The sequence below is a fragment of the Mobula hypostoma genome, chromosome 15, assembly GCF_963921235.1.
Source record: "Mobula hypostoma chromosome 15, sMobHyp1.1, whole genome shotgun sequence".
Taxonomy (NCBI): domain Eukaryota; kingdom Metazoa; phylum Chordata; class Chondrichthyes; order Myliobatiformes; family Myliobatidae; genus Mobula; species Mobula hypostoma.
This window is the reverse complement of record NC_086111.1, coordinates 75,858,937-75,884,159: the sequence shown is the minus strand read 5'-3', so window position 1 is coordinate 75,884,159 and position 25,223 is coordinate 75,858,937. Positions and strand designations below refer to the sequence as shown.

At 48.3% G+C, this 25,223-nt stretch overlaps 1 protein-coding gene across 1 annotated transcript in view; it reads left to right on the top strand.

Moving 5' to 3' along the window:
- Positions 1-6,512: 6,512 nt before the first annotated feature.
- LOC134356997 (cytochrome b-c1 complex subunit 1, mitochondrial-like) overlaps positions 6,513-25,223 on the top strand; it is a 43,171-nt gene continuing 24,460 nt past the window's right edge. Inside the window, exons 1-5 of the mRNA XM_063068299.1 lie at positions 6,513-6,667; positions 14,014-14,154; positions 19,181-19,267; positions 23,647-23,776; positions 24,346-24,544. Of these exons, the coding sequence (XP_062924369.1) occupies positions 6,620-6,667; positions 14,014-14,154; positions 19,181-19,267; positions 23,647-23,776; positions 24,346-24,544 (605 nt within the window). The 5' untranslated portion in view covers positions 6,513-6,619. The remainder of the gene's footprint in view (positions 6,668-14,013; positions 14,155-19,180; positions 19,268-23,646; positions 23,777-24,345; positions 24,545-25,223) is intronic.

Sequence of the window (25,223 nt, the reverse complement as noted above, 5' to 3'; positions counted from 1 at the left end):
AACCCCTTCCTCTTCCTAACTTCCACCCACAGAGACTCCGTAGACAATCCTTCCATGGCTTCCTTCTTTTCTGCAGCCGTGACACTATCTCTGATCAACAGTGCCACGTCCCCACCTCTTTTGCCTCCCTCCCTGTCCTTTCTGAAACATCTAAAGCCTGGCACTCGAAGTAACCATTCCTGCCCCTGAGCCATCCAAGTCTCCGTAATGGCCACAACATCATAGCTCCAAGTGCTGATCCACGCTCTAAGCTCATCCGCTTTGTTCATACTCCTTGCATTAAAATAGACACATCTCAAACCATCGGTCTTCCCCCTGCTCCAATCCCTCAGCCACGCATTTATCCTCCACCTCACTCTATTCCTATTCTCACTGTCACGTAGCACAGGCAGTAATTCCGAGATTACTACCTTTGTGGTCCTGCTTCTCAACTTCCTTCCTAACTCCCTGTAGTCTGCTTTCAGGACCTCCTCCCTTTTCCTGCATATGTCATTGGTACCAATATGTATCACGACCTCTGGCTGTTCGCCTTCCCACTTCAGGATATCATGGACGCGATCAGAAACATCCCGGACCCTGGCAGTTGGTTCTTACCATCTGTGCTTCTTTCCTGTGTCCACAGAATCGCCTGTCTGACCCCTAACTATAGAGTCCCCTATCACCGCTGCCATCCTCTTCCTTTCCCTAACCCTCTGTGCCAATTCTTCAGCTTGAAACATCGATTGTTCATTTGCTTCCATAGAATCTGTCTGATTTGCTGAGTTCCTCTCATTTTTGTGTAGCCACTCCAGATTTCCTGCATTTGCAGATTCCTTGTCAGAGTTGGCTCTCCCGCCCTGTTCTGATTTTTGAATCTTTCATGTCTGGATGTAACGGTGGCTGGTAAGTGTAACAGGCTCACTGACTCCACCAGCCATCCCCGTGTTTCCGATAGTAACTGGACCCACATTCACCCAGGGACATATCGGGACTTGGCTGGGTCGGAGAACCCCTGACCTTGGGTGCTCATCTCAGAGATGCCCTGTGGGCCTACTCTCTTTTCACTAATGAATGCGCAGTGGATTACATCTCAAACGTCTTCTCTAAATTTGCCAGTGACATAACTTGATTGTAGAATCTCAGATGGTGCAATGAGGCTGTACAGAAACAAAGAAAACCTACAGCACAATACAGGCCCTTCGGCCCACAAATGCTGTGCCAAACATGTACTTACTGTAGAAATTACCTAGGGTTACCCGTAGTCCTCTATTTTTCTGAGCTCCATGTACCTGTCCAGGAGTCTCTTAAAAGACCCTATTGTATCCACCTCCCCACCGTTGCCAGCAGCCCATTCCATGCACTCACCACTCTCTGCGTAAAAAACTTACCCCTGACATCTCCTCTGTACCTACTTCCAAGCACCTTAAAACTGTGCCCTCTCGTGTTTGTCATTTCAGCCCTGGGAAAAAGCCTCTGACTATCCACATGATCAATGCCTCTCATTATCTTATACACCTCTATCAGGTCACCTCCGAGTACTGATCCACGCTCTAAGCACTCCTGCTTAGAGGAGCAAGATAGATCAGCTGGCTGAGTGGTGTCACAACGATAACTTTGTACTCAATGTCAGCAAAACTAAGGAATTGATTGTGGACTTCAGGAAAGGGAAGTCGGGAGAACACACACAAGTCCTCATCGAGCGTTCGGTGGGGAAAGGGTGAACAACTTCAGCATCTTAGAGGATCTGCCCTGGACAGAACACATTGTTGTAATCACTACGCTATTTGGAGTTTGTCACTAAAGATGTTCAAATTTCTACAGGTGCACCGTGGAGAGAATTCTAACTTGTTGCTTCACTGTCTGGTTTGGAGGCAGACACGCGGAGGATCGCAAGAGGCTGCAGAGGGGTGTAGGGTCAGCCACAACACTCCCCGACATGTCCAACATGTAATGCTTCGAGAAGGCAGCATCCATCACGACAGACCCTCACTGTCCCGCACATGCCCTTAAACTAGAGTTGAGGGGGTGGGAAGCAGAGTGTCAGAACAGTTAGTGGAGAGGCTGTGACATATACTTTATACTTTATTGTCGCCAAACAATTGATACTAGAACGTACAATCATCACAGCGATATTTGATTCTGCGCTTCCCACTCCCTGGATTACAAATCAATATTAAATATTAAAAATTTAAATTATAAATCATAAATAGAAAATAGAAAAATGGAAAGTAAGGTAGTGCAAAAAAACCGAGAGGCAGGTCCGGATATTTGGAGGGTACGGCCCAGATCCGGGTCAGGATCCGTTCAGCAGTCTTATCACAGTTGGAAAGAAGCTGTTCCCAAATCTGGCCGTATGAGTCTTCAAGCTCCTGAGCCTTCTCCCGGAGGGAAGAGGGACGAAAAGTGTGTTGGCTGGGTAGGTCGTGTCCTTGATTATCCTGGCAGCTCTGCTCTGACAGCGTGCGGTGTAAAGTGAGTCTAAGGACAGAAGATTGGTTTGTGTGATGTGCTGGGCTGTGTTCACGATCTTCTGCAGCTTCTTTCAGTCTTGGACAGGACAACTTCCATACCAGGTTGTGATGCACTCTAGAAGAATGCTTTCTACGGTGCATCTATAAAAATTAGTGAGGGTTTTAGGGGACAGGCCAAATTTCTTTAGTTTCCTCAGGAGGGCTGATGTTGGTAAGACCTCAGATAAAATCAGGAATCAAAAGGTTGAACATGGTACAACTAGTGTCCTGAGCTGCGAATATTTCAATGCAAGAAGTGTCATAGGAAAGACTAGTATTGTAGGCTCAGGACATGGATCAATGCCTAGAATTGTGACGTTTCAGCCATTAGTGAAACTTTGTTGCAAGGGGGCTCCATTGTTTTAGGTGTGACAAGATGGGGAGAGGGGGGACTTAAAGGGGGAGGGGTGGCATTACTAGTCAGGGAAAACATCACAGCAGTGTTCCTCCTGGACAGACTGGAGAACTCGTCTAGTGAGGCATTATGGGTGGAACTGATGAACAAGAAAGGTTTGACCACATTAATGGGCTATATTACAGTCCAGCCAGCAGTCCGAGGGATTTAGAGGAACAAATTTGTAAAGAGATCACAGACTGTTGCAAGAAACATAAGGTTGTTATACAGATGATTTTAACTTTCTACATTTTGACTGGAAATCCCATCCTGTACAAGAAGTCGATGGGATAAAGTTTTCAGGAAAGTTTCCTTCATCTGTACGTAGAAGGCACAATGAGAGAGCATACAATACTGTATCTGCTATTGGGGGATAAGACAAGGCAGCTGACTGAAGTCTGTTTTAGGGAACGCTTTGTATCCAACGAACACAATGCCGTTAGTTTCAAAGCAAATGCAAAAAAAAACCATGGGTTTGGTCCACAGGTTGAGATTCTGAATTGGAGAAAGGCCAATTTTGATGGTATCAGAAACAATCTGGCAAGTGTGGATATAGGCAGACAGTTTTCTGGCAAAGGTGTGCTTGGAAAGTGGGAGGCCTTCAGAATGAAAGAGAATGAGTAGAAATGAATGAGGTGAATATGGAGAACACTTAAGAAGGAAATCAGGAGGGCTAAAAGAATACACGAGTTGCTCTAGCAGACAAAGTGAAGGAGAATCCTAAGGCATTCTACAGATACGTTAAGAGCAAAAGGATTGCAAGGCTCTAAATTGATCCTCTGGAAGTGCCGATTGGTAATCTATGTGTGGAGCCAAAACAGATGGGGGAGATCTTAAATGCATTCTTTGCATCTGTATTTACTCAGGAGATGGAGTCTATAGAAGTGAGGCAAAGTGAGGCAACTTCATGGACCCTGTACAGATTACGGAGGAGGACGTGTTTGCTGTCCTGAGGCAAATTAGAGTAGTTAAATCCCCAGGGCCTGACAAGGTATTCCCTTGGACCCTACTGGAGGCAAGTTCAGAAATTGCCAGGGTCCTAGCGGAGATATTAAATCATTCTTAGCGGCAGGAGAGGTACTAGAGGACTGGAGCATAGCCAAAGTTGTTCTGCTGTTCCAAAAAGGCTCCAATCATAAACTAGGACATTATAGGCCAGTGAGTCTGACATCAGTTGTGGGAATTTACTGGAAGGTATTCTAAGGGACCGGATATATAAGTATTTGGATGGAGATGGACTGATTAAGGAAAGTCAACATGGCTTCATGCATGGCAGGTCATGCCTAACCAGTCTTATAGAGTTTGAGAAAGTTACCAGGAAATTGGATGATGACAAGGCAGTGGATGGTGTCTACATGGACTAATTTGGACTTTAGTAAGGCATTTGACAAGGACTTGCAAGGAAGTTTGGGCAAGAAGGGTCAGTTGCCTGGTATTCAGTATGAGGTAGTACATTGGATTAGATAATAGCTTTGTGGGAGATGCCAGAGAGTGTTCGTAGAGGATTGCTTCTTCGACTGGAGGCCTGTGACTAGTGGTGTGCTGCAGGGATCAGTGCTGGGTCCTTTGTTGTTTGTCATCTATATCAATGATCTGGATGATAGGCAGTTAACTGGATCAGCAAATTTGCAGATGACACCAAGACTGGGGGCATCGTGGACAGTGAGGAAGTTATCAAGGCTTGCAGGGAGATCTGCATCAGCTGGAAAATGGGCTGAAAAATGACAGATGGAATTTAATGCAGACAAGTGTGAGATTTTTCAATTTGATAGGACCAACCAGATAGGCTTTATACAATGAACGGTAGGGTACTGAGGAGTGTGGTAGAACAACGGGAACTGGGAATACAGATCCATAATTCATTGACAGTGCCGTCACAGGTAGACAGGGTCATAAAAGAAGCTTTTGGCACATTGGCCGTCATAAATCAAAGGATTGAGCACAGGAGATGGGATGTTATTTTGAAGTTGTATAGATGTTGGTGAGGCCTAATTTGGAGTATTGTCTGCAGTTTTGGTCACCTACCTACAGGAAAGATGTAAATAAGGTTGAAAGAGTGCAGGAAAAAAATTACAAGGATGTTGCCGGGTCTGGAGGACCTGAGTTATAAAGAAAGATTGAATAGATTAGGACTTTATTCTTTAGAATGAAGAACATTGAGAGGAGATTTGATAGAGATATACAAAATTATGAGGAGTATAAATAGGGTAAATGCAAGCAGACTTTTTCCTCTGAGGTTGGGTGGGACTACAACCGGAGGTCATGGCTTAAGGGTGAAAGGTGAGAAATTTAAGGGGAACATGAGGAGAATCATCTTCACTCGGAGGGTCATCAGAGTGTGGAATCACCACAACTGGTGCACGCAAGCTCAATTTCAATGTTGAAGAGAAGTTTGGATAGGTATATGATGGTAGGGATATGGAGGGCTATGGTTCTGGTATAGGTTGATGGGAGTAGGCAGTTTAAATGGTTTTGTCATGGACTAGATGGGCCGAATGGCTTGTTTCTGTGCTTCTTTTTATATTTCTATGCCCTCTTCTCATTTCTGCCATTGGGAAGGAGGTACAGGAGCCTGAAGACCACAAGCAATGTGTCAGGGACAGCTCCTACCCCACCGCCATTAGTTATCTGAGTGGTCCATCAACTCACGAACACTACCCCATCATGCCTTTCGTTTTGCACTATTTCGTTTAAATTCTATATACTATTTTATGTCTTTGCACTGCTCTGCTGTCCCAAAACAAGAAGTTTCAAATCCAGTATCAGGGATGATAAATCCAATTCTGATTCAGCCTGTGTCACCTCGGGTCGGGAGGACCATGGTCGAAGGGGACCACGACGCTCTCGTTGTCCTGGGCGGAGGGTACCTGTTCCTCCACCCAGACCCCCACTATCTGGTGACTAATATTCCCACCCGGATCTCAGGCTCCAATTAATATATTGTGTAAGACATCCCTGGACTGATTGGTGTGAGCTCATCGGTCAGAACATTAGACGTTTTCAGAAACTCCAGCTTGGTCAGTCCCTAGTGATGAAACGACGCTAATTATAGGAATTGTCCCCTTGGAACAATTTGGCACAATTTTCACAAAATTCCATCTTCTCATTCCAGACTCTCTCTCCCTGGAGCATCAAGCATCTTTCCTTACTGTTGAGGAAGATCTTGGATCTGAAGCGTTGACTTTCTCGCCCTTCCACAAACGCTTCGGCTGGACAGGAACGGCGCTGCCGTGGGACGACCGACTCCGCCGGACCGGAGATGGCGCTGTAACGAGAGGTCGGTAACTCTCCGCCCGGCCGGAGGCGGCGCTGTGACGGGAGGTCGGACTCCGCTGGGCCGGAGGCGTCGCTGTGACGGGAGGTCGGACTCCGCCCGGCCGGAGGCGGCGCTGTCACGGGAGGTCGGACTCCGCCGGGGCAGTACGGCGCTGTGACGGGAGGTTGGACTCCGCAGGGGCAGGACGGCGCTGTGACGGGAGGTTGGACTCCGGCGGGCCGGAGGCGTCGCTGTGACGGGAGGTTGGACTCCGCCGGGGCAGGACGGCGCTGTGACGGGAGGTCGGACTCCGCCGGGCCGGAGGCGGCGCTGTGACGGGAGGTCGGACTCCGCCGGGGCAGGACGGCGCTGTGACGGGAGGTTGGACTCCGCCGGGCCGGAGGCGGCGCTGTGACGGGAGGTCGGACTCCGCAGGGGCAGGACGGCGCTACAGCAGGAGGTTACGCACCGAGGGCAAAGATGGCGGTGGCTTACCGGGCGGCGAGCGCGCTCCTCCGGGCCGGCAGGGTGAGGACCGGGGCCGAGACTACTCCGCAACGAAGGCTGGAGGTTTCCGGCGGGGGGTGGAGGCACTAAGAGCGGGCAGGGGACTGGCTGCAGGTCAGGGACAAAGGCCTGACACGGGAAGGTCAAACGGGCCGTGGGTCGGGGGTGGCGGACCCGGGGCAGGAGATGGGGAGAGGGATGGTTGAGACCTGGGGACCGGGAGTATGGTGGGTTGGGGGTATTTGTGGGGATAGTGGCCCCGGTGATGGGGGGGGGTAGGTTGGCCGGGGTCGGGAACGGTGTCACCGGGATGTCCGGGTTGGCGAAGTGAAATGCACAGGAGCCGGTAGATCCGCTGAGCTCGGGTCCGGCGGCCGGAGCAGGACGGACCGACTCCCGACGCTGGGGTGAAGGCGGGACCGTGTGCGGGCGAGAAGCCCGTGGTCACCGGTGAGGGAACCGGGGCAGAGTAGCCGGCGGGGAGAGGAATGAGGTGAGGGACCGAGCGATTGCTGTGCGGTCCAGCGAACACCGAGAAAAACAGAGCCCCTGAAGCCGGCACCATGGCTGGGTGTGATCAGGATGCCGACATCGCACCCTGCAAAAACTCACTTCAGGGAGGTAGCACCTCCATCCCACCCATATCGCCATCGAGCTCCAAGGGTGTGTGTATACAGGACGTTTGATTATGAAAGAACACAACAATTTATATTATATTATAATGGGGTTTTTTTTTATTCTGTTACAACTTTAAGCAAGTCTGCAGGGAGTTTGGCCTCATCGCGTAGGACATCAATAGAGTAGCCCCGTAGCAGCCAGCCAGCTAGTTTAAATAACGTTAGCTATGCTAATGAACGAGTGACACCTGTTAAACTCACCTCAACATGTCTTTTACATTTTAACCCACCATGGGCAATAGAAAAGTCACTGTTGCAAACAGTGCAGCGAGCAACACTGTCATTATTTTTGATCCCTGTTAGGCAGGGGTACACTTTAGTGTAGTCTGGGGTGACGTACGTTTTATATTTTCTTTTTTTGCAACACTCTGCCATGGCGCTGCAGGACACTAAACTGAACTGATGGACAATTGAAGAGTGAGAGAGAGATAGACTGTAAAGCCCACCCACAGAGAAACCGATAGGTCTACTTAGCACAAAGAGAGACCAGTCAGGATGCTCGCTCTGTCACTCTCTGGCTACATCTGTCTGTCTGTCTCTGTCCTCTCCCTCCACCCCCCCGCTCTCAAAAAAAAATTGATTTCCAGGATATTGTATATAATTTGCAGGCATCAGGGAGCCGCTATCGATATGCGGGAGACTCCCGGAACTTCCGGGAGAGGTGGGATGTCTGGGATTGTTATGACTGACATGTGATGCTGAATTAATTGTTTTTGTGGCAGCAGTTCAGTGCAATGCATAAAATCGATATAAATTATAAATTATATAAATAGTACACAAAAGAAGGAAATGAGGAGGTAGTGTTCATGGACCACTGGGAAATCTGATGGCAGAGGGGAAGAAGCTGTCCTTAACTATCAGAGTCATTCCCTCTGCTTTCTGAGCAAATGGGATGCTTGAGGTTGTGGGGGGGGGGAGGTGACTCTAGGCATTCAATCTGTGTGCTGGGGCAGTGACCCCATATCCTGGGGTAGTAAATTCAAGGTGACCCCAGGGAGATCCTGTGTCTAGGGGCAGTGACTGCACAGTTGATATGGTATGCAACTCCAAAGGATAAAGGTAATCAAGGAAAACGCGGGAGCCTGGGAATAATGTGTCTACACTTCACTTTTCTTTTAGTGAGAAGTGTGCGTGTGTCACAGTGGCATAATGATGTATGCTATTCATGTACTTTCACATCTAACCTGTAATGAATTATGTGAACAACAAAGAATGCTTCCTCAATATATATTTGAGTAACATTGTGTGTATATTACTGAAATGTTAAAAACAGAACAGTGGTGACCCTCATATCCTGGGACAGTGACCCTGGAGTGACTTGGTTTACTGGCATGGTGACCCTCGGTTTAGGTGTACTATACTGGTAATACAGTGACCTGGAGTAAAGACCATAAGATATAGGAGCAGAATTAGGTAATTTGGCCTATGGACTCAGACCCCAAGATCCCTCTGATCGTCCACACTGCTATTTTATCATGGCTAATCCAATTTCCACCCATGTATCACTTCTTGCCCTGACTAAACAAGAATCTATCAGCCTCTGCCTTAAATATACATAAAGATTTTGCCTCCACAGCTGCCCATGGCAATGAATTCCACAGAATTACCTCTTGTCTGGTTGACTGACCTCTACCTTGCTGAGGCCAGGCAACAATTGTCAGACACCTCCTCTTTCTTACCCCTTGAACAGGACCCCATTAAGGAGCTCCAAGCCATGAACTCTGGGGATCTCCCATCCACTGCCACCAACTTCATAGTTCCCTCACCTCGCACTTCCCATTTCTACCTCCTACCCAGGATCCACAAACCTGCCTGTCCAGGTAGACCCATTGTTTCTGCTTGTTCCAGCTCCACCATTCGATCATTGCTGATCCTTTTTTCCCCTCCTCAGCCCCACTTCCAAGCCTTCTCCCTTAACCTTTGATTCTGTGTCCAATCAAGAACCTTTCAAGCTCTGCCTTAAATACACCCACCGCCCTGGCCTCCATAGTTGCCTGTGGTAACAAATTCCACAAATTCACCACCCTCTGGCTAAAGAAATTTCTCCACATCTGTTTTAATGGGACGCCCCTCTATCCTGACTCCTCCTCGTCCTAGACTCCCCGACCATGGGAAACATCCTTTCCACATCTACTCTGTCTAGGCCTTTCAACATTCGAAAGGTTTCAATGAGATCCCCCTTTATCCTTCCAAATTCCAGCGAGTATAGACCCAGAGCTATCAAATGTTCCTTGTACGATACCACTTTAATTCCTGGAATCATCCTTGTTAACATCCTCTGAACCCTCTCCAATGCCAACACATCTTTTCCTAGATGAGGAGCCCAAAACTCTTCACAGTACTCAAGACAAGTCCTCCCCAGTACCTTGTAAAGCCTCCAGATCCCTGCTCCTGTATTCTGGACCTCTTTCAATGAATGCTAACATTGCATTTGCCTTCTTCACCACCAACTCTGCCTACAAGTTAACTTTGAGGGTGTTCTGCACAAGGGTTTTCTTCCTGTTCAGAAAATGCTCTACATATTTATTTCTACTACAAAAGTGCGTGACCATGCATCTTCCAACACTATTTCATTTGCCACTCTCTTGTCCATTCTCCTAATCTAAGTCCTTCTGCAGTCTACCTGTTTCCTCAACACTACCTGCCCTTCCACCAGTCTTTGTATCATCTACATATCTTGACTCAATTTTATCCTCTCTGATTCAGTCCCTTCCTACATTCGTGAGACTTCTGATCTTTTCAATGATATCAAGTTCATCTTATTTTCACTGTGGATGTCCACAGCCCCTATACATCTCCATCCCCCATCAGCAAAGCCTCAGAGTTCTCTTGTTTATTTCATGACACCAGACCCAAACAGTTCCCCTCCATCACCACCCTTCTCCATCTGGTGGAACTGTTGCCCGCATGGGTCCCAGCTATGCCTTTTTGTTGACTATGTAGAACAGTCTATGTTCCAAGCCTACACTGGTATCACTCCCCAATATTTCCCTTCGCTACATCAACCACTGCGTTGGTGCTGCTTCCTGCACACACATGGAGCTCGTCGATTTCGTCAACTTTGCCTCCAACTTCCACCCTGCACTCAAATTTACCTGGTTCATTTCTGACAACTCCCTCTTCTTTCTCATTCTCTCTGTCTCTATCTCTGGAGCTAATTACCTACTGATATCTTTTATAAACCCACTGATTCTCCCAGCTACCTAGATGATATATCTTCCTATCCTGTCACTTATAAAAACTTCTCTCAATTCCTCCGTCTCCACTGCATCTGCTCGCAGGATGAAGCTTTTCATTTCAAAACAAAGGAGATGTCCTCCTCCTTCAAAGAAAGGGGCTTCCCTTCCTCCACCGTCAACACTGCTCTCACTTGCATCTCTTCCATTTCACGCACGTCTGCCCTCACCCCATCCTCCTGCCACCCCACCAGGGATAGGATCCTTTTGTCTTCACCTACCACCGCACCAGCCTCCACGTCCAGCACATAATTCCCCGTAACATCCGCCATCTCCAACAAGATCGCACCACCAAGCACATCTTTCCCTTCCCCCTGCACTTTCTGCTTTCCACTCCTGATGTGACTCTCTTGTCCATTCGTCCTTCCCCACTGATCTCCTGTATATTGTATATTCCAGTCAAGAAGAAAAGAAGAGCTTATGAGAGGTTCAAAAAACTAGGTATTGATAGAGATCTAGAAGATTATAAGGCTAGCAGGAAAGAGCTTAAGAATGAAATTAAGAGAGACAGAAGGGGCCATGAGAAGGCCTTGGCGGACAGGATTAAGGAAAACCCCAAGGCATTCTAGAAGTATGTGAAGAGCAAAAGGATAAGACGTGAGAGAATTTGCTTCAGTGTTCACTATGGAAAAGGATCTTGGCAATTGTAAGGATGACTTACAGTGGACTGAAAAGCTTGAGCATGTAGATATTAAGGAAGAGGGTGTGCTGGAGCTTTTGGAAAGCATCAAGTTGGATAAGTCACCGGGACAGGACGGGATGTACCCCAGGCTACTGTGGGAAGAAAGGGAGGAGATTGCTGAGCCTTTGGCGATGATCCTTGCATCATCATCAATAGGGATGGGAGATGTTCCAGAGGATTAGAGGGTTGCGGATGTTGTTCCCTCTTCAAGAAAGGGAGTAGAGATAGCCCAGGAAATTATAGACCAGTGAGTCTTACTTCAGTGGTTGGCAAGTTGATGAGGCAGGATTTATGAACATTTGGAGAGGCACAATATGATTAGGAATAGTCAGCATGGTTTTGTCAAAGGCAGGTCGTGCCTTATGAGCCTGAGTGAATTTTTTCAGGATGTGACTAAGCAGATTGATGAAGGTAGGGTCATAGATGTCGTGTATATGGATTTCAGCAAGGCATTTGATAAGGTACCCCATGCAAGACTTATTGAGAAAGTAAGGAGGCATGGGATCCAAGGGGACATTGCTTTGTGGATCCAGAACTGGCTTGCCCACAGAAGGCAAAGAGTGGTTGTAAACGGGTCATATTCTGCATAGAGTTCGGTGACCAGTGGTGTACCTCAGGGATCTATTCTGGGACCCCTGCTCTTTGTGATTTTTATAAATGACCTGGATGAGGAAGTGGAGGGATGTCTTCATAAATCTGCTGATGACGCAAAGGTTGGGGGTGTTGTGGATAGTGTGGAGAGCTGTCAGAGGTTACAGTGGGATATTGATAGGATGCAAAACTGGGCTGAGAAGTGGCAGATGGAGTTCAACCCAGATAAGTGTGAGGTGGCTCATTTTGGTAGGTCAAATATGATGGCAGAATATAATATTAATGGTAAGACACTTGGCAGTGTGGAGGATCAGAGGGATCTTGGGGTCTGAGTCCATAGGACACTCAAAGATGCCGCACAGGTTGACTCTGTGATTAAGAAAGCATACGGTGCACTGGCCTTCATCAATTGTGGGATTGAGTTTAAGAGCCAAGAGGTAACGTTGCAGGACCCTGGTCAGACCCCACATGAAGTACTGTGCTCAGTTCTGGTTGCCTCACTACAGGAAGGATATGGAAACCATAGAAAGGGTGCAGAGGAGATTTACAAGGATGTTGCCTGGATTGGGGAGCATGCCTTATGAGAATAGGTTGAGTGAACTCGGCCTTTTCTCCTTGGAGCGATGGAGGATGAGAGGTGACCTGATAGAGGTGTATAAGACGATGAGAGGCATTGATCGTGTGGATAGTCAGAGTCTTTTTCCCAGGGCTGAAATGGCTATCGTGAGAGGGCATAGTTTTAAGGTGTTTGGAAGTAAGTACAGAGGAGATGTCAGGGGTAAGTTTTTTTAAAAAGACACGGAAAGTGGTGAGTGCGTGGAATGGGCTGACGACGGTGGTGGAGGCGGAAATGATAGGGTCTTTTAAGAGACTCCTGGATGGATACATAGAGCTTAGAAAAATAGAGGAATATGAGTAACCCTAGGTAATTTCTAAGGTGGGGACACGTTCGGCACAGCTTTGTGGGCCGAAGAGCCTGTGTTGTGCTGTAGGTTTTCTATGTTTCTAATCAGAAAAGGCCCCTTTTATTTCCAGTCGCTGCCTCCTGTCTGTCAGCCATGTACAGTACTGGTGCTATAGTGATCTGGGGTAACTGGGATGGTGACCCGGGGATATCTCTGTTTACTGTGACAGTGACCTGGTTTGAGGTGTACTGTACCAGTGTTACAGTGACCCCAGGATATCTCTGTTGACTGGGACAGTGACGCTGTTCACTGGCATGGTGACCCTGGGTTTGAGGTGTATTGTACTGATTTTACAGTGAGCTGGGGATATCGCTGTTTACTGGAACGGTGACCCTGGGTTGAGGTGTTCTGTACTAGTGTTACAGTGAGCTGGGGATATCTCTGTTTACTGGGACGGTGACCCTGGTTTGAGGTGTTCTGTACTGGTGTTACGGTGAACTGGGGATATCTGTGTTTACTGGGATGGTGACCCTGGGTTGAGGTGTTCTGTACTAGTGTTACAGTGATCTGGGGATATCTGTGTTTACTGGGACGGTGACTGTGGTTTGAGGTGTTCTGTACTGGTGTTACGGTGAGCTGGGGATATCTCTGTTTACTGGGACGGTGACCCTGGGTTGAGGTGTTCTGTACTGGTGTTGCAGTGAGCTGGGGATATCTGTGATTACTGGGACGGTGACCCTGGGTTGAGGTGTTCTGTACTGGTGTTACGGTGAGCTGGGGATATCTGTTTACTGGGACGGTGACCCTGGGTTGGGGTGTTCTGTACTGGTGTTACGGTGAACTGGGGATATCTGTGATTACTGGGACGGTGACCCTGGGTTGAGGTGTTCTGTACTGGTGTTACGGTGAGCTGGGGATATCTGTGTTTACTGGGACGGTGACCCTGGGTTGGGGTGTTCTGTACTGGTGTTACGGTGAACTGGGGATATCTGTTTACTGGGACGGTGACCCTGGGTTGAGGTGTTCTGTACTGGTGTTGCAGTGAGCTGGGGATATCTGTGTTTACTGGGACGGTGACCGTGGTTTGAGGTGTTCTGTACTGGTGTTACGGTGAGCTGGGGATATCTGTGTTTACTGGGACGGTGACCCTGGGTTGAGGTGTTCTGTACTGGTGTTACGGTGAGCTGGGGATATCTCTGTTTACTGGGACGGTGACCGTGGGTTGAGGTGTTCTGTACTGGTGTTGCAGTGAGCACCCTGTGTTTCATTGCTTTAGCCAGTCTTGCTGGGAGCCCATCGTTTGCAGAGCACCCTCTCCTATGCTCAAGCCATCGAGAACATTCCAGAAACCAAGCTGACGACGCTAGACAATGGGCTGCGTGTGGCGACAGAAGAATCTGATCACCCCACTTGTACGGTGAGTCTGCTGTTCCATTTCAGGGTTGTGGAGTGAGGAGAAACCCTGCCCTTCTCCCCTCCATTACCAAACGCCCTCCTCCAATCCATATGACCATAAAAATTTGGCAATTTGGCCCATCGAGTCTGCTCCGAAGTTTCATCAGGGCTGATCCATCTTCTCAGTCCCAATCTCCTGTTCTCCCCCCGCCCCACCATATCACTTCAAGCCTTGACTAATCAAGAATCTATCAACCTCTGCCTTAAATATATATAAAGACGTCCTCCGCAGCTGTCTGTTGCAACGATTTCCACAGATTCACTACTCTCTGGCTAAAGAAATTCCTCCTCATCTCTGTCTAAAAGGACGCCCCTGTATTCTGAGGCTGTGTCCCCAGGTCTTAGACTCTCCCACCATAGGAAACATCCTCTCCACATCCTCTCTATCAAGGTCTTTCACCATTTGATAGGTTTCAGTGAGGTCACCCCTCATTCTTCTGACAGCCCCAGAGCAATCAAATGCTCTTCATATGAAAAGCCATTTAATTCTGGAATAATTTTCATGAACATCCTTTGTATCCTCTCCAGTGTCCGCACATTCTTTCTGAGATAACGGGCCCAGATCTGCTCACAGTACTCGCCAGTGAAGTCTCAGCTTTACATCCTTGTTTTTATACTCTAGTCAGTTTGAAATGAATGCTAATATCACATTTGCCTTCCTCAGTTTAGACTCAACCTGCAAGTCGATCTTTAGGGAATGATACACAGTGATTCCCAAGTCTCTTTGGGCCTGAGAATTTTGTATTTTCTCTCCTTTTAGAAAATAGTTCACCCTTTAATTTTTTTCACCAAAGTGCGTGACCATACACTTCCCAACAATGCATTCCATCTACCAGTTCTTTGCCCATTCTCCTAATCTGTCTAATTCCTTCTGTAGCCTCTCTACTTCCTCAATACTTCCTGCCCCTCCACCTATTCAAGTTCACCAGCAACTTTTATATGCGTTGTTTGTATTGTCTGCAAGTTTTGCAACAAAGCCATTAATTCCATCAGCCGAATCGTTGACATACAATATAACAGAATCAATCCCAACACAGACCCCTGTGAAACACCACCAGTCATTGCAGCCAACCAGAAAGAGCTCCCCTTTATTCCCACACTTTGCCTCCTGCCAATCAGCCTGTGCTTTACCCATGCTAGAATTGCTCCTGTACTAGCATGGGCTGGTAGCTTGTTAAAGCAGCCTCATGTGTGGCACCCTGTCAAAGGCCTTCTGAAAATTGAAGTACATGACATCAACCAATTCTCCCTGTCTATCCTGCTTGTTATTTCTTCAAAGAATTCCAACAGATTTATCGGACAAGATTTTTCCTTAAGGAAACCATGCTGACTACGGCCTATTTTATCATGTGCCTCCAAGTACCCTGAGACCTCATCCGGAATAATTGACTCCAACATCTTCCCAACCACCGAGGTCAGACTAACTGTCCTGTAATTTCCTTTCTTCTGCCTCTTTCTCTTCTTCAAGAGTGGAGTGACATTTGCAATTTTCCAGTCTTGTGGAACCATCGTGGAATCTAGTGATGATTACTAATGCCCCCACAATCTCTTCAGCCACCTCTTTCGGAACTCTGGGGTGTACACCATCTGGTCCAGGTGATTTATCTACCTTCAGGCCTTTCAGTTCCCCAAGAACCTTCTCCCCAGTAACTGCACACACTTTATCACTCCTGATACTTGGATCTTCCACCATACTGCTGTTGTCTTACACAGTGAAGGTTGATGTGAAATACTTATTCATCTCGTCGGCCATTTCCTTGTCCCCCATTGCTGCTTCTCCAGCTTAGTTTTCCAGCGCTCCAATATCCTCTCTTGTCTCTCTTTTATGCTTTATGTATGTGAAGAAACTTTTTGTATCCTCTCTAATATTATTGGCTAGCTTACTTTCATGTTCCATCTTTACCTTAATGACTTTTTTAGTTGCCTTCTATTGGTTTTTAATGTTTCCTAATCTAACTTCCCACTAATGTTTGCTCTATTTTGGGCTCTCTCTTTGGCTTTTATGGTGGCTTTTCTTGTTTGCCATAGTTGTGTCATCTTTCCTTTAGAATATCTCTTCCTCTTTGGGATGTACATATCCTTTGCCTTCCGAATTGCTTCCAGAAATCCCAGCCTTTGCTGCTCTGCCGTCATCCCTGCCAGTGTTCTTTTCCCATCAATTCTGGCCAACTCCTGTCATACCTTTTTTAATTCCCTCTACAATATAACACTGATACATCTGACTTTAGCCTCTTCTCAAATTTCAAGGTGAATTCGATCATATTATGATCACTTGGCCCTATGGGTTCATTTACATTAAGCTCTCTGATCAATTCCAGTTCATTGTACAACCCAATCCAGTATTGCTGATCCCTTAATGGGCTCAACCATGAACTGCTCTAAAAAGTCATCTCATAGCATTCTAGAAATACCCTTCTTAGAATGCAGCACCAACCTGATTTTCCCAATATACCTGCATATTTAAATCCCCCATACTATTGTAACATTTCCCTTTTGGGATGCATTTTCTTTCTCCCGATGTAATTTGTGGGCCACATAGTTACTACTGTTTGAGGGTCTGTGTACAACTCCCCTCAGGGTCTTTTTACCCATCCAGTTCCTTCACTCTATCCACAGTGACTCAAGACCTACGACCCTCTCTCACCTCTTTGTAATGATTTGATATCTTACCAACAGAGTAATGCCTCCCCCTCTGCCTTCCTGCCTGTCCATTCACTACAATGTGCATCCTCAGACATTAAACTCCCAGCTATCATCTTCTTTCAGCCATGATTCAGTGATGCCTACAGCATCATACATGTTAATCTGTAACTGTGTGAGAGGTTCATCTACTTTATTCCATATACTGTGCGCATTCAGATATAACACATTCAGTCCTGTATTCACCGTTATCTATTTTGTCCGCCTTTTACGTTGCAACTCATCCTGTTGACTGCAATTTTGCCCTATCATCAGCCTCTCCTTACTAGGAGTCACGCGGCACATTGCCTCTGTTGGTAAAGCAACCACTTCATCTTCGCACTATCACTCTGGATCCCATCCCTCTGCCAGATTAGCTTAAACCCACCCGAACAAACCTAGCCAACCTGCCCGCGAGAATATTGAACTCTTGGGTTCAGATGTAATCCATCCCTTTTGTACAGGTCATACCTTCCCTAGAAGAGATCCCAATGATCCAGAAATCCAAACCTCTGCCTCCTGCACTAGTTCCTCAGCCATGCACTCACCTACCAAATCATTCTCCTCTTACCCTCACTAGAGTGTGGCACAGAGATTACTACCCTGGAGATCCTGATTCTCAACTTTCTACTTTGCTCCCTAAAATCTCTTTTCAGGACCTCCTTACCTTGTCTACGTAAGTAATTGGTCCCATGATGAGCCACGACTTCTGGCTGTTCATCCTCACCCTTGAGAACGCCATGAGCCCAATGCAAGTCATCCCTGGCCTTGGCACCAGGGAGGCAACGTACCGTCCGGTCTCTATTGCACCCGCAGAACCTCGTCTCTGTCCCTCTGACTAAGGACTCTCCTGTCAACACTGCACTCCTCTTCACCTCTCATCTCTCTCATCTCTTCTGAGCCACAGCACCAGACTCAGTGCCAGAGACCCGGTCACTGTGGCTCCCCCCCCATAGGTCATCCCCCACAATAATATCCACGGTTGTAAAATTATTTTCGATGGGAACGGCCACGGATGTACTGTGTACCTATGCTGTACACTTTCCCTCCACCTGACAGTCACCCAGTTACTTGTCTCCTGCAACCTTTCTGCAGCTCCTGTCCACCTCCACATTCTCCTGTCAGTTGAAGGGTATCAAGCTGCAGCTCCAGTTCCTTAATACGTTCTCAGGAGCTGCAGCTCGGTGCAGATGGGTTTATATGGGAGACTGGTGGTCTCCCAGACCTCCCACCTCCCACCTCCCACCTCCCACACACAGCACAAAACACTGCCCTAACAGATGAGCAATGAACAAATAGCAACAGAAAGGGAGAAACTTACCAGATTCTATACCTCGCCTAAACCTGATGAACCGTAGCCACTCCAAACACTGATGCACTCAAAGGAATGGCTGCTCCTCTCTCTCTCCGTCTTGTTTTACGGTGGTTGGCACCCAGCTTAATGGTGCAGTACCGCCACCTTCTGCTCCGGAGTGTGCAATAGACTTACATTCCAAATCCCTTCACCCAATATCTGTCTATCTATCTATCTCTCTCTCTCTCACTCACACACACACACACACACACACACACACCCCCTAATCTACACTTTATCCTCCCAACTTTGCCCAAAATGGCTGCTCCACTGGTACTTGTTATTGTTACAGGGCCTTGCTAATGAATCCCTCTTGTTGATTGGTCACTCCTCAACTCAGATAAACTGCCACAAAACTGCCTTTGAAATCTTGTTTGCCATCCTGGTTAAAAGGCAGTTTTTTTTACTCACCCCTGATGCTGATTGTCCAGTCCTTTGCATCCGCCCTCGTGCCCTCCTTTGCCCATGCCTTTGTACCTTCCCCTTCGTTGCATCCATCCTCTCTCTCCCCTCCGTCCCCTTGTCACCCCCACCTCCCCCTTCTCTGTCTTCCCCCTTCATCCCTCCCTCTGTCTCACTCCTTCCCCTGTCTCCCCCATTGCCCCTTCCAGTCTCCCCATTGCCCCTTCCAGTCTCCCCATTGCCCCTTCTCCTGTCCCCACTATCACCCCTTCCTCAGTCTCCCCATTGCTCCCCTTCCTCTCTCTCCCCATCACCTCCTTTCCCCTTCTCCCCATCGCCAATCTTTCCCCATCTCTCCCCATTGCACATCTTCCCCACATTGCTCTGTCTCCCCCACTGCTCCCACCCCCTCCAGCACCCTTCTCCCTTTCACTGCTCCCACACTTCCCCCCGCCATGCCACTGTCCTCTCCATTGCCCCACTCTCAACCCCCTCCCTTGCCCTATTCCCCCTCCCTCGGCCCCACTCTTATCCTCTCTCCTTGCTCCTGCAGGTCGGAGTTTGGGTGGACCTTGGGTGCCGCTATGAGAACGAGAAAAATAACGGAGTCACAAACTTCCTCCAGCACTTGGTTTTGAAGGTAGGTGACATCCCTGAACTGCTCCATGGGATGCTGGGGTCATGGAGCCCGCTCAACCACAGGGCACACTTCCCTTAGGGTGCTGGGTTCCTACTGCCTGCTCACCCATGGCAGACTTTCATTGGGGTACCGGGGTGATAGTGCCTGCAGGCCCAGGGGCAGACTTTCTGTAGTCCCCTCAGCCTGGTCCTTAAACCAAGGGAAGTTAGGAGCTTGTTGGAATGTCTCCCCTTGCTTGGAGGAGTGCAGCTTCAACAACCCAATAAACTCAACACCATCACGGCAGTCCGGTTGACTGACCCCTAAAGCTCCTTCTCTCCACCTTCCTCCCCACCCCCCCGGTCAGTAACTACAGTTTGCATCGTATAAAACTAATTGTGGCCAGGCTCCTCCCACGTCTGTGACCGCGATGGTTGAGAAGGACAAGGCATCATGAATATGGGCACTCCACCACCACCACCACCAGGTTCCCTCCACATCAGGACACAGTACAGGAGCTGTGACATTATATTGCAATTGTACAATGTTTAAAGTAAATTTATTATCAAAGTATATACAGTTGCTAGAAAAAGTTTGTGAACTCTCTGCGATTACCTGGTTTTATATATTAATTACTCATCTAAGTCACAATAACAGACAAACACAATCTGCCTAAGCTAACAGCACTCAAACAATTGTACTACTTCTCGTCAATACTGAGTACACCATTTAAACAATCACACTGTAGATTTTGAAAATGTGAACTCTGGGGCAATGCCTTTTACAAAAGCTATTTGGAGCAACTGCCTGAGGACATATGCCTGCTGCTGTCCGATGCAGATTTCAGCAACCCCCGGGAGGTGGCAGCCTGAGCAGATGTGCTGTGGAATGCCAAGAAGGAGAGAAGGGCATCCGTCGCACAGATCACCAAGCCGCGTGCCCAACGACAGACCAGACCAGGCCCGGCAGCAGAGCCTACAAAACCCGGCGACGGGAGTGAGGAGCCCAACGAACAATGGTGTTTCTACCACCAGCGGTGGGGCACGGAGGCCCGCCGCTGCAGACCGCCCTGCAAATTCCCGGGAAACGCCTGGAACGAAGAGGCCGCAACCGCTTTCGTTAAAACCAAAGAAGCCTTAGCAAACGCCGCGATGCTAGTGCACCCCAGAACGGACGTTCCTACTGCCCTCACGGTGGACGCATCCAACACAGCAGTCGGTGGAGCGCTGGAACAACTCATCGAGGGTCGCTGGCAACCCCTGGCGTTCTTCAGCAAACACCTACGACCACCCGAACTCAAATACAGTGCTTTCGACCGGGAGCTATTGGCACTATACCTGGCAATCCGGCATTTCAGGTACTTCTTAGAAGGTAGGCCCTTCACCGCGTTCACAGACCACAAACCGCTTACCTTTGCGTTCACTAAGGTGTCCGACCCCTGGTCGTCCCGCCAGCAGCGACATCTGTCCTACATCTCCGAGTACACGACGGACATCCGGCATGTCTCTGGAAAGAACAACGTTGTGGCGGACGCACTTTCCAGACCTACCATACAGGCCCTATCCCAGGGGGTGGACTATGCAGCGCTGGCAGAGGCACAGCAGGCAGACGCTGAGATCCCCAGTTACAGGACCACAGTCTCAGGTTTACAGCTCCAAGACCTCCCCGTAGGCCCAGGTGAGAGGACCCTACTATGTGACGTAGCTACTGGCCAACCCCGCCCCGTCGTCCCAGCAGCCTGGCGCCGGCGGGTTTTCGAGTCCATTCACAACTTAGCGCACCCCTCCATCAGGACAACCGTCCGGCTGGTCTCCAACAGGTTCGTGTGGCACGGACTTCACAAACAGGTCAGTGAATGGGCCAAAACATGCATGCAGTGCCAAACGGCCAAGGTGCAGCGGCACACCAAGGCTCCACCGCAGCGGTTCGAACCCACCCGCTGGAGGTTCGACCACATCCATGTGAATATCGTGGGGCCCCTGCCAGTGTCACAAGGAGCGCGGTACCTCCTAACTATGATAGACCGGTTCACCAGATGGCCAGAGGCAGTCCCGCTCACCGACACCACCTCCGAATCCTGCGCCCGAGCACTGATCGCAACCTGGGTAGCCCGCTTCGGGGTACTGGCCCACATTACCTCCGACAGGGGCGCCCAGTTCACCTCCAGCCTGTGGTCGGCTATGGCCAGCCTTTTAGGATCGCAGCTACACCACACAACTGCCTACCACCCACAGTCGAACGGACTAGTGGAGCACTTCCACCGACACCTGAAATTGGCTCTCATGGCCCGCCTGGAGGGGCCTAACTGGGTGGTCGAACTTCCCTGGGTCCTGCTCGGAATCCGCACGGCGCCCAAGGAGGATCTGCACACCTCATCGGCCGAGTTGGTGTACGGCGCACCCCTGGTCGTCCCAGGAGAGTTCATACCAGCCCCAAGGGGGCAAGAGGAAGAACCCACAGCAGTCCTGGACAGACTACAGGAGAGGCTCGGTAACCTGGCCCCCATACCCACTTCACAGCACGGACAGAGCCCGACCTGCGTACCCAAAGACCTGCAGAACTGTAAGTTTCTTTTTGTACGACGGGGCGGACACCAGGCACCGCTACAGCGGCCCTACGAGGGGCCGTTTAAGGTGATCAGGAACAACGGGTCCACGTTCGTGCTGGACATTGGGGGGAGAGAGGAGGTTTTCACGGTGGACCGACTCAAACCGGCCCATGTGGACTTGGCGCAACTGGTCCAGGCTCAGGCACTGCGGCGCAGGGGCAGACCTCCCAAACAGAGGCCGATCCAGACTGTGGACATTGGGGGAGGTATCGCCGGTTCTGGGGGGGGGTTATGTGGCGACCCACTTTCTGGCACACACGAACCGGCTCACAACAGTGCGCGCAGGCAGAGGGCCGGCCCCAAAAAGGGCGCCAGGCCATCTTCACCAGCAGGGGGAAAATCCCGCGCGCAGAAAGGGTCTGGGAATATGCATTCCCCACAGCAATCCCGCCCAGGGAGGGCGGAAACAGGAAGACTTTAAAGCGGGCAGCGAAGTCTGAATAAATCTCTTTCATCGCAACTCTAACTCACCGACTCGGTGTGGTTATTCTAGTGCTGTGTGTAGCACACCGCTACAAGATATTAAATTCAAGGGTTCACATGCTTTTTCCCCACATGACTGTGAACGATTATTATGTTCAATAAAGATATGAAAAGAAAAAAAAATCTTAACGAGTAAAATTTGTGTGCTACTAGTTTAGGCAGATTGTGTTTGTCTATTATTGTGACTTAGATGAAGATCACACCGCATCTTATGAGTAATTAATGGAGAAAACCAGGTAATTGCAAAGGGTTCAGAACTTTTACTTGCAACTGTATAAGTCAACCTGAGATGAATTTTCTTGCAGGCATTCACAGTAGATACAAAGAAACGCAATAGGATAAATGAGAAACTACACACGAATGGAGGCGGACAAACAACCAATGTGCAAAAGAAGACAAACTGCAAATAGAAGTGATAGCAAATAATAAATAAATAAATAAGAAATAACATTGAGAACATGAGCTGTCAAGTCCTGGAAATTGAGTCCATAGGTCGTGGAGTTGGTTCATTGTTGGGGCAAGTGAAGTTATCCATGCTGGTTCAAGAACCTGATGGTTGAGGGGCAATGACTGTTGGTGAGGCTGTATTTGGAGTACTGACATAGTTATACTGGAAAGAGTGCAGAAAAGATTTATGAGGATGTTACCAGGAAAATTAGAGGCAATCTTAGAGAAAATATTTAAAATTCTGAAAGGCATAGATAAAATGGACCCTACCCTACAATGACTCAACGTGACCCTACCCTACAATGACCCAATGTGACCCTACCCTACAATGACCCAACGTGACCCTACCCTACAGTGACTTGTGATCAACTATACAATTACGCAATGTGACTCCATCGGCACAAAATGACCCAACATGACTCAGTCCTTACCCTATAATGACCCAGAGTGACTCTACCTCACAATGACCCAGCGTGACCCTGCCCTACAATACCCAATGTGACACTGCACTCCCACTACAATGACCCAACGTGACCCTACCCTACAATACCCAATGTGACACTGCACTCCCACTACAATGACACAACGTGAGACTGTCCCCACCGTACAAAGACCTAACATAACTCTACCGTACAATTACCCAAAGTGACACTGCCCTCACAGTAAATGACTGAATGAAACCTTTAGCTGATGTAACCCTCCGATTACATCCCAGTTACCCTTTGTGATACTGCACAAACTGGATGTAGAACTGCACATGGTAGCAGTGAATGTTCGGAGTCATGAAAACTGACTCCACATACAACTCAGTTGTTTTTGCTCACACGTGCGTAACTGAAATGTTGAACATTGTTGTGTTCAGGGGACCAAGAAACATTCACAGAAGGCCCTGGAGCAGGAAGTAGCCAGGAGCGGGGCTCACCTGAGTGCCTACACCTCGCGAGAGCAGACTGCCTATTACGTGAAGGCTTTGTCCACAGAGCTGCCAAAAGGTATTGGACACTTACAGTTTATTCTCAGTTGTATAATTCCTTCAAACTCACATCTGAGGTTCGAGGAGGTACAATACACATGATCTCCATTTCTTTTGTCCAACAGTCAGCGTAAATGTTCATTATAAACCCCTTCACAGGCTCACACTGTTTCACTGTTCATTATAAACCCTATCACAGGGTGAACAGTCCATGCGTTACCCTCTTGCCTGATTGCTGTCACCATTCCCTGGTGAAACTCTGTGGCCTGGTTACAGTCACCGTTACCCAGTTACACTCTGTGCCCTGGTTACCATCACTACTACCCGGTTACATTTTGTGGCCTGGGTACCATCTCCATTACCTGGTTAAACTCTGCCCTGGTTATCGTCACCATTACCCGGTTACACTCTGCCCCAGTTACTGTTGTTGTTACCGGATTACTTTTGCTGTTATCTGGTTATACTTTGCCCTGGTTACTGTCGCCATTACCCGTTACACATCTGTACGTTAGCACATCTCTGAAGCTGCTGCCCCTGTGCTGAACTGATGCCTGTTCCTTGTTGAAATGTTGCTCTGGCCTTTTGTAGCTGTGGAACTTCTGGGTGACCTGATACAGACTAGATCGTTCTCTGATGCTGACGTTGAGTCGAGCCGCAAGTTAATCTTGCAGGAGCTGCAGGAGATGGAGGGCTGCCTGGAGGAGGTCATGTTGGATTACCTCCATACCACTGCGTTCCAGGGAACTCCACTTGCGCACACTGTGGTGGGGCCCACCAAGAACATCAAGTAAGCTCTTGCGTGGATAGGAAATTGGAATTATTGTATTAATGTTAGTGATCGTGCAGATCAGATCATTACAGAGTGCATTGAGCTAGAACCATTGTCACAGATGTAAAGGGCAGATGTGTACAGAGCAGCTTACGAGCTGCCATACTGTGGTCTTTCATGTCAGTAACATGTCTCAGATATTATTGTCTTGTGAGAATTGGTTGAGCGAGCTAGGGCTTGTATCTTTGGAGCAAAGAAGGATGGGTTGTGACTTAGTAGAGGTGTTCATGATGATCAGAGGCATAGATCAACTGGACAACCAGAGTCTCTTTCTCAGAGTTGAAGTGGCTAATATGTAGGGGCGTTATTTTAAGGTGACTAAAGGAAAGTATAGGGAGGATGTTGGAGTTAGGTTTTTTTACACTGAAAATACTGGGTGTGTGGAATGCACTGCCGGGGTGATGGTAGAGGCAGATACATTAGAGACATTTAAGTGAATCTTAGATAGGCAATTAGATGACAGAAAAAGATAGAGGCCTGTATATAGAAGGAAGGGTTAGATTGACCTTAGAGTAGATTCTAAGGTCTGGATGACATCATGGACCGAAGGGCCTATACTGTTCCATGTGTTGTAACTCTAATAATTTTTACTGATTTGCAAACTGGTGTATTACTGTAGGTGACATTGATGATTTGG